We start from the raw sequence: 10,022 nt of genomic DNA, 5'->3' as shown, positions 1-10,022 counted from the left end.
TGCGTCGCATGAGGACCAGGAAAAGAGATGACAGGTAAAAAGAAGCTAGCATGCGCTGCATCTAACAAACCCAGAAACAGAAAAAATGCTCAAAATATTTGAACCTAATCATAAAAGGCAAAAGTGTTTATAATATTTTGGGGAGAGCATAAGTAGTGAATGTAACGTGACACCACCTTTTTCCTTTCCAACCGAAACTCTATCTTTCGGAAAAATACAAAAACTCTTTAATCCCTCATTTATTTGTTCAAGCAAAAGGTATCCTCACAACAGAAATATTAAATTAGATTCCCCAACAGCCTCCTTTGGTGTACAAATACTGTAAGACCAACCAGTGCTAAGGAGAGGGCTAATAAGCAGTCTAATTTACCCCTCCCTCCGTTGTGCTCTTCAGATTTATCTGATTGCTGATAGATTATTCGTTGATGGCACAATTGATGAACAATCCCACACCTGCAGATGTCAGTCATCTCCCTCATCGTAATCAAGTGGCCAGTGAAAGTTTAGAGGAAGATGGTCTCGCCCATTCTCTATCTAAGCAGAATAATAGGAGTCTTATCTCTGAGTTTGAGAACAGTTCGATAGAAGTTTACATATGTGATGGGAATGGTTTTAAGAAGAAGATCGTTGAAGAGGAGGCGGCGGCCAAGTCTAACGATGGTCATCATGCAAAGGCCAACAGCTCCTTTCTCCAATCAACTGTCAATTTAGTTGGTATCATGATAGGTAAATACATTTGTTCTAATAGATAATAACCTACATAGACTCTTTGCATTTTGATTTTTTTTTCAAAAATCAAATGGGTTAGCTTAAACAACACATTTTAAGTTTTAATTTGTTTTGATGATTCATCTTAAATCATACTAATAAATGGATCTTAGTAAAGAAGTGAGTATGATTTCAGACGAATCTTTTAAATAAATCAAAATGGAAACTTGGAGTTTACTATTTAAACCCTATTAAATCAAAATAGTAAAAGAGGTAAATGCATTTGTTCTAATAGATAATAAACTACATAGACCTTTTTGGATGTAATCAAAACAATTATTTTTAATAAGCTTGGATCTAAGTTTTTATTTGTTTAGATGGTTCATTTTAAGCATACTAATAGATGGGTCTTATTTAAGAAGTGATTGCAGATGAATCACCAAAATAAATCAAAACCAAAACTTGAAGTGTACTTTTTAAAGCTAGTCAAATCAGAATAGTAAACTATACAACTATTTAACCTTGGCCACAAACAATATTGCCCCGATTCGATTAGAAATAGATAACTATCTCCATGCCCTAAGTAGCTTGGGCGAATTGAATTCTTTTGTGAAAGTGAGTACAATTTCAGATGGGTCTTATTAAAGAAGTGAGTAAGATTTCTTTGAATCATCTAATTATTTTTGTTTCTCTTAGTTCTCTTCTACCCTGATGATGGATTGTGGAGTGTGATCCAAAATATCAATATAAAAAATCACAGACTCTAGCTCAGAAACAAACAATAACAATTCAATTATGGATTGTGAAAATCTAATATTATTGATGGATCAAAAAATAAACTATATAGTTTTGTTTCACCGTGGCCACACATAATATCGCTTATGATTTGATTAGAATAGAGATCTGTCTCCAACTCTTAATAGCTTGTGAGTGCGATTTCAAATGAACTATCTAACTAATTTTGTCTCCCTTAACTCTCTTCTATTCTGATGATAAATCACAGATTGTGATGCAAAAATATTGACATATAACCTAATCCAGAAACAAATAATAACAATTAAATGATAAATTGTGAAAATCTGATATGATTAATAGATCAAAATAATATTACTCTGATTCAATTAGAATAGAGAACTGTCTCCAAGTCTTGATATCTCGGATGAATTGAATTCTTCTGTGAAAGTGCAGGGCTTGGGCAGCTATCTACTCCATACGCTCTGGAAAAGGGTGGGTGGATGAGCGGTTTCCTGCTGGTAGGGTTCGGAATAATATGCGCCTACACAGCAACGATAATGGGGAGATGCCTGAAGCAAAACACGGAGCTGAAAAACTACCAAGATCTTGGACAGAGAGCCTTGGGCAGCAAGGGGCGAATCATCACAAGCACGTTTCTTTACGTAGAAATATTTTTGGCGCTGGTGAGCTACACAATTTCATTGGGAGACAATCTGGGCATCATCTTCTCCAACAGAACCCACCTGGGGCTGTCGTGGGTTCACCTGCCACCTTCTCGTTTTCTCACAATTATTGCAGTTGTCATGGCGCTGCCCAGCCTGTGGCTCAGAGACTTGAGCTCCCTATCTTTTCTTTCCTCCGGAGGAATAGTCACTTCCCTCCTGCTTTTCTTTACTGTCAGCTGGGCCGCCGCCTTTGGAGGCGTGGGGACAAAACGTTCCATTCCTTCGCTGCAAATGATCCATATTCCGGGGATTTCTGGGCTCTATATTTTCAGCTACGCGGGTCACGTTGTTTTCCCCAACATATACAGATCAATGAAAAATCCTTCGCAGTTTTCCAAGGTATGAGTTTTATCCCATTTCCATGAGTTTTTGCTGCTAATATGGTCGTTAAGGCCAGATTCTATCAGGACATTCTAAGTTTTGAAATTTTAATCTGTTAATATGATGGATAAAATCAGACTTAAATAGCATATCATTTATGAGTTTTTTAAATTAATATGTTCATATATAGGATCAGACTTAAACAGTACATTCTAAGTTTTAACTTGTTTACATATTTTATCTATTCAATTATTTTCTTAAGATTTATCCATCTAGATTATTTCAATTGAACAACTTAAAAAAATCAAATATAATTTAAGATAAACGATCTAAACAAATCAAAATTAATTCAGAATTAATTGTTTAAGCCCAAATAACTGATGCTTCTGATCTCCATAATTGAAATTTTTCGAGATAATCTTATTTGTGTGTGCTTTTGCAGGTGATTGCAGTGAGTTTTCCATTAATAACAGTGATTTACACAGGCTTGGCCTTCATGGGAGCAACCATGTTCGGATCAGATATAAAGTCCCAGATAACTTTGAACATGCCCAGACACCTCATTGTGACGAAAATAGCTTTGTGGGCGACTGTAATAACACCAATGACCAAGTATGCATTAGAGCTAGCCCCTGTGGCAATGCAGTTGGAAAGTGTCCTCCCACACTATTTGGGGTCCAAATCACGAATGGCCATCAGGGCAACCATAGGCTCCCTTCTGCTCATCATAATCCTCATCATAGCCCTCACTTTGCCTTACTTTAGTTATGTTCTGGCACTCACAGGATCCCTTCTGAGCACATGCATCTCCATTGTTTTCCCTTGTCTTTTCTATATCAAAATATGCAGATCTTCAATAACCATACCAGGCATGGCGTTGAATATAGTGTTGATAACTCTGGGGATTTTCTTCGGTGTTGTAGGAACCATTTCTTCAGTTCAGTCATTGTTTGAGAGTGTGAGGGAATCGCACCGATAAGAAAAATTGAATTGCAAGCCTATAAAAATTCTAAACAGTTGTTTGTAATAACACCAATGACCAACTATGCATTAGAGCTAGCCCCTGTGGCAATGCAGTTGGAAAGTGTCCTCCCACACTATTTGGGGTCCAAATCACGAATGGCCATCAGGGCAACCTTAGGCTCCCCTCTGCAAATCATAATCCTCATCATAGCCCTCACTTTGCCTTACTTTAGTTATGTTCTGGCACTCATAGGATCCCTCCTTAGCACATGCATCTCCATTGTTTTCCCTTGTCTTTTCTATATCAAAATATGCAGATCTTCAATAACCATACCAGACATGGCGTTGAATATAGTGTTGATAACTCTGGGGATTTTCTTCGGTGTTGTAGGAACCATTTCTTCAGTTCAGTCATTGTTTTGAGAGTGTGAGGGAATCGCACCGATAAGAAGAACTGAATTGCGAGCTTATAAAAATTCTAAACAGTTGTTTGTAAAAGCAAAATTTTGGAGTAAACATAATGTCATGTTCTTTCTTTGATTTATTCCCCCTCTTACATGTTGTAATAAAAAATATTTCAGTTATTGCCTAAAGGCCCACCATTTGCTTTTTTCTTAAAGAAGACTATCATCTCCTCTGAAGATGATGACAACTGTAGTAAGAATACATTTTACATGGCAAAATTCCAAAATTCCAAATTTTGACACTTTAAAGGAATCATAAAGTACAAAAGGAATGATATTGGTGTATCCTAAATTACATATGGGTAATCATAGGTAAGAATAAACACTCTTATTTTCACTTTAATCTTTTTGAATTGTTATTTTGAATAATTTTGGTAATAAATGTGTGAATTTATTTGTTCAATGTTTTGAATCATTTTGCATGATCTATCATTAAGAAGAAGAACAAGATAAGAAAATATAATAGTTTTATAAATCTGTTAGAATTAAGAAACTGAATTATAAGGTATATGAATAATTAATTAATTATTTAAAATGAAATATTTTAAGGTGAGTATTTATTTCGTTAAAGTCATCTTGATGTAATATTGATTTCATCTTTTTAGAATATTACAAATCCTATATTAAGAAAAAATGATCCTTGATAGCTAATTTTTAAAATTTTTTAAAACAAAATAATTTTTTTTAATTAAACTATAATTATTAATAATAAACAATTATGTCAGTTACAATAAAAGTATTTTGAAAGCTTTTATATTTTGATAATAATGTAATAGTATCATTGTATGTGATTTTGAGTTTCAATTATGCTAGGAATTATAGATCTAGAAATTAAAGAAGGGTTTTTTTTTTTATATTCACTATCGTGGAATCTAGAGGTGTCCTTGCCGAAGCAAGACTAATCCCCCAGTGTGTACAACCCACTCACAAGGTAGCAACACACACAGAGTTAACACAGCCGGGGACTCGAACTCAAGACCATGGGGAAAAAAAAGAAGGGTTTTGACTTATAAGTGTGTATTTATAAGTATTTATTAAAAAATTGGGTTATAAGATATATGAATAATCAAATATTAATTTAAAGTAAAATATTATAGGTTTAGTATTTATTTTACTAAATCATGTAGATTTAATGTTGAATTCATCTCTTTAGAGTGCTACAAACCTTAGATTCATCAAAACTAGATCTTTTATAGCCTAACACTTTCATTTTCCAAAATTAAATAAAATATATATATTTTTTATCAAAGCATGAATAGAAACTATCAGTAATTATGAATTGGTTATATTAAAAGTTTTTAAAAATCTTATGCATTTTGTTATTAATGTAATTGTATGATTTTGCATGATTTAGAGTCTTAATTGCAGAAGGAATCATAGATCTATAAATTTAAGAAGGGTTTCAACTTATAAAGTGTGTATTTATAAGTATCTATAAAATAATATAATTTTTTAAGAAATTGATTTATAAAATGTGTGAATAATCAAATATTTATTGAAAGTGAAAGATTCTAGGGTGAATATTTATTCTATTAAATTTGTTTGGATATAATGTCAAAGTATCTCTTTAGACTATTATAAACTTTGTATTCAATACAAGATGATTCTTAACAACCTAAAATTTTAATTTTCTAAAACAAAATAAGATAACTTGATTAAGCCATAATTGTAAATTATAAATTAATATATTAGCTATAATAAATCTTTGTAAAAGCTTATACATTTTGATAATTATGTAATAATATCCTTATGCATTATTTAAAGTCTTCATTATGCTAAGAACTATAAATATCTTTTGGTAAACAAGGCACCCTTGATAATGTGTCATGGGTGGAGAAAACTAAGAAATAAAGAACTTATCTTGATAGGCACCCTTGATAATGTGTCATGGGTGGAGAAAACTAAGAAACAAAGAACTTATCTTGGAATATCAAAGGATTGAATATATCTCATAAAAAAAAAAAATTGTAAGATGTATGATTATTGACAATAAAATTGATATACTAATGCTCCATAAATCTAAGATGTCAGACTCAGTTTTTACTCAAATTGTTGGAAAAGGGTGGCCTAATGCAAAGTACTGTAGTAGATCTATTGATGGTCCTTTAGGAAGGACAATCACTATGTGAAATCCTCTCTTTGTGTGAGTGAATATGATTGAATTGTGCAAAAATAGCCTTAGAGTTGCCATTACTATGACAAATGGAATCTTATGAATGTTTATGCACCAAATAGTAGAGCTACCTAGAAGGCCTTATTTGACAAGTTAACCTCTCTAATGAATTCATAGTTGGATTACCATTGGATAATGGGTAAATAATTTAATACACTTATTTTTCCTTCTTAAAAACTAGGTGTATTGGAAGACTACTCTAATAGTATGATGGATCTAGCAGTTTTTCTATGTAATTCTAGTTATCTAAATGTTGACCTTAAGTATACCTTCTTTACATGATCGAATAGAAGTTTAGGAGCTAACCTCATCCATGTTAAGTTGGACAAAATTATCATCTCTAATTGTTGGAATATACTCCAATACCATACTCTTGATGTTCTTCTAAGGGTTGGGTTTGACCATAATCCATTTTTGTTGCACTCAGAAATTACCCTCAAGTGTGGACTATTTCCTTTTAGGTTTGAAACATGTGGTCCTTACATCAAGATTTTAGAGATTTAGTTGACTTGGTGGAATAGTCCTCCTAATGGAACAACCATGTTTGGAGTTGCTTCTAAGTTAAAGGTAATTAAAAGGAAGGTTAAGGGTTCAAATTGATACACCTTTAGCAATATTTTCTTGAAAAAAACTTAGATTTTAGAATATTTAAAAGATATTCAAGGCATTATGATAATTGAGAACATATAGTTAGAAACCTACCCAAAATAGAGACAACTATGAGAGGAATGGTATTGTGTCCTTAAAATATAGGAAATGCATTGGAAACAAAAATAACATGTACAATGGCTACAAGAAGGTGACAAGAATATCCATTATTTTCATCAATCCACCTTCAAACATAGAAAAAAGAATAAATTTAGGAAAACTATTGATATAAATGGGAATGTTTGGGAGTATGAGGAGCAGATTAGTGTTGTAGTTGTTTCCTTCTTTTTAGGATACTTACAGGGATTTGATCGGAGTTTTTGACCACAAGAAAAATCTTTTTGAAGTTATCTCGAGGATATTAACTGATCAAGGAAACTGCAATCTAACTAAAGATGTCTCTAAAGAAGAGGTCAAGACCATTTTATTTTCATTTAATGGTTATAAAGCATCTTGTCTAGATGGTTTCCCCCCAACCTTCTTTCAAGAGTTCTAGGACATTATGAAAAATGGTAAAGTGGTTGCAATAAGGGGATTCATTTTATCTGGTAAGATTCTTAAATAGATCAACACCACTTTCATTTCCTTGATTCAAAAAAAAGAGAAGGTGGAGAGCTTTCTAGAGTTTAGGCCCATTAGATTATGCAATAATTTTTATAAGATTATATCTAAACTAATAGTCAACTACCTCAAACATATCCTATCATGCATCATTTATATAAATAAAAAAGGAATGTTCAAGGGAGGGAAATTTATGATATTGTGTTAAGAACTCATAATGTCCTCCACTATATATATGGAGAACAACAAAAAAATGCAGATGATTTTCAAGTTAGATATTTCAAAATCCTGTGATAGGATATCTTGTAATTTCCTCTTCATTACTCTTCAAAAGTTTGGGTTTTAAGGAAAATCCATCCAAGTCATCAAGGAATGTGTTACTATGCTCAAATTTTCTATCTTGGTCAATGGAATTTCAAGAGGTTTCTTTCAGAGTGAAATGGGTGCCTACTAGGAAGATCCCTTGTCCACCTTTCCACTCATTATTGTTGCAAAAGTGTTGGTGAGAAATATTACTAGATTCATAGCCTAGAATAAGCTTAAAGATGTCCTACTAGCCTCTTCCCTCACCCATCATCTCCTCAACAATTTTTAGATGACACTTTCTTATTTGGCTTATCTTTTATTCATGAGGCTCAATAGTGGAAGGATCTTCTCAATAGGTATGATTAAATTTACACCTAGTTTTCACCTCAAAGATGACTAAAATAATTAAACAATATTATTATTTCATTATGGTTGTATTATCTCCACTGAATTCCAAGAATGAAGGAGTCATAAGTACACTTGTTACCTACATCCCTCATCATCACAACTACTTACTAATTGTAGTAAATGCATCCTAGATAGGGTTCACATTCCAATACACTCCATCATAACCACCCATTCTCTCCTCAATTCTAAGGATATCCTCTCATTAATCTTCCACTATTCATCTATTTATCACATCTCTAAAATGCATTGCCTCTCCCAAAAATATATAAATTGTGAAACATTCTCATCCATTCATCCTTCCTAGTAGTTTTATGCTATCAAAGTAGGTAACTTTCATGCAAGATCATTGACATTCCTATCACTTGGAGAAAAGTTTGAATAAAATCACCTACACCACTATGAAGTACATGAAACCATATTTTTGATGATAGATTGTTTAATTTTTTTTGATATTATTGGACAAAGTTATGGCTATTTGAAAAAATCTAACAAATTAAGGCTATAAAGAACCAAAAACAAAATCATCGGGGCTCTAGCTTTCGATCACTAATATGACCACCCACATATCTAGTAGAAAAAAGAGGGTCATCACTAGGGACAGTGGTGCTACCTGGGTAGTAGTGCTACCCAAACAACAACAGTGGTGGGTGGGTGGCAAGTATTTGTGCCACCCATTGAAAGCTTAAACGCTTGGTCACAATGTGACCATAGGTAAGGTGAAAATGTGTTGCAGGAAAATTGAATGCAACAGTAAAAAGTTAAATATATATATTTTTTTCAAAATACGAGGTTACCTCATGTACATGACTAACGAAGAAGTGATGCAATGTGCAAATTACATAGATTCTTATGGAGGATGATGTAGGGGTAGTCTATTATGTGAAAATATACACTCTTTTTTTTTTTCATTAATTTATTAATTTATTTATTTTTCTGTTGATCGATTATTATCTACTACATACATAGAGTCATACTGTATGACTATATGACCAAATATAACTCCATATAGTCATAAAAATGGAGAAAATATTCCTTGATGTCTTGGGTGACAATGTAAAAATTCAATGATTTGATGTGCTCCTAAGGTTTTTGGGCCTTTTGAACATAGTGGCAAGATCTATTTTCACCCAACCTACTTCGAATATTTAGCTACCTCCTAGATCTAGTAACCTCATCCAACTTGAAAACCCCACAACTTTGGCAAAAAATGTCAAATCTAGATGAAAGTAATATTAGTCTTGACTTTTTGTCAATCATCTTGGACTCAATGGTGAGATTAGATCTCTTGCAATACATGCCAAAAATAACCTACAATAAAATATCACTAAAGGAAAAATCCCAAATATAGTATTTAAAAAAAAATGATTCTCAAGGCCACCATATGATGCAAGAGAAGAGCATACTGAAGTTTACTACAACCTACCAAGATCTTTCATTTGGGAATAGATCTACCCTTATATCTAAGAAGGGTTTTGCATGGTCTTGGCTTTGGTACCATTAGGAGCTGCAAACTCTAGGATCACCTGAAAAAAGAAAAAATGTCTTCCACAAGAGAGTATGCAAGACAATGAGGATGCTTGAATAGTCAAGACATGATATATGGTATATGTTACAAATGTATAAGAGATTGCTTATATAGACAACATGTGATGTAGTATGACCAACCATCTTGATGTAAATATTAAATGTCTAGGTAACTAAAAGTAAATGAGATGAACATGAACCCATTATAACTAATTTTTATAAATGACACCTATAAGAAATTTATTTGAAGTATATGAAGTGGGAAAGGGACTAATTAGTTGGGACATATAAGGTGGAGGGAATTTGACTAGGTGATCTATTATTTAGCCGATTAAGATAAAGGTTGACTAAGGAAATATTTAGGTCTCTACATTTTTGTCTTCTTTGATACACTAGGGTGAACTCAAAATAATAGTTCCCACTTTTTTGCCAACTTTAACACTGAGATGAACATTTTAAAAATAATCTTCACTTTCTGATACCTAT

The 10,022-nt window shown here is 32.8% G+C and overlaps 1 protein-coding gene across 1 annotated transcript; it reads left to right on the top strand.

Moving 5' to 3' along the window:
• Window positions 1-370: 370 nt before the first annotated feature.
• LOC131045413 (amino acid transporter AVT1H) lies at window positions 371-3,910 on the top strand. The gene is made up of 3 exons (XM_057978996.2): window positions 371-726; window positions 1,897-2,507; window positions 2,932-3,910. The coding sequence occupies exons 1-3, from the start codon at window positions 426-428 to the stop codon at window positions 3,466-3,468; spliced, it is 1,449 nt and encodes a 482-aa protein (XP_057834979.1). The 5' UTR covers window positions 371-425; the 3' UTR covers window positions 3,469-3,910.
• The last annotated feature ends 6,112 nt before the right edge of the window (window positions 3,911-10,022 follow it).

This window comes from Cryptomeria japonica, chromosome 4 (genome assembly GCF_030272615.1).
Source record: "Cryptomeria japonica chromosome 4, Sugi_1.0, whole genome shotgun sequence".
Lineage (NCBI taxonomy): Eukaryota > Viridiplantae > Streptophyta > Pinopsida > Cupressales > Cupressaceae > Cryptomeria > Cryptomeria japonica.
This window is presented reverse-complemented; position numbering and strand designations above follow the sequence as displayed.

What these genes read in the sequence shown, in the direction of transcription:
- LOC131045413 (XM_057978996.2), top strand. Translation starts at nt 426, where the DNA reads ATGGCACAATTGATGAACAATCCCACACCTGCAGATGTCAGTCATCTC. An exon ending in TTTAGTTGGTATCATGATAG is followed by an intron (nt 727 to 1,896) that starts GTAAATACATTT and finishes GTGAAAGTGCAG; the next exon opens with GGCTTGGGCAGCTATCTACT. An exon ending in ATCCTTCGCAGTTTTCCAAG is followed by an intron (nt 2,508 to 2,931) that starts GTATGAGTTTTA and finishes GTGCTTTTGCAG; the next exon opens with GTGATTGCAGTGAGTTTTCC.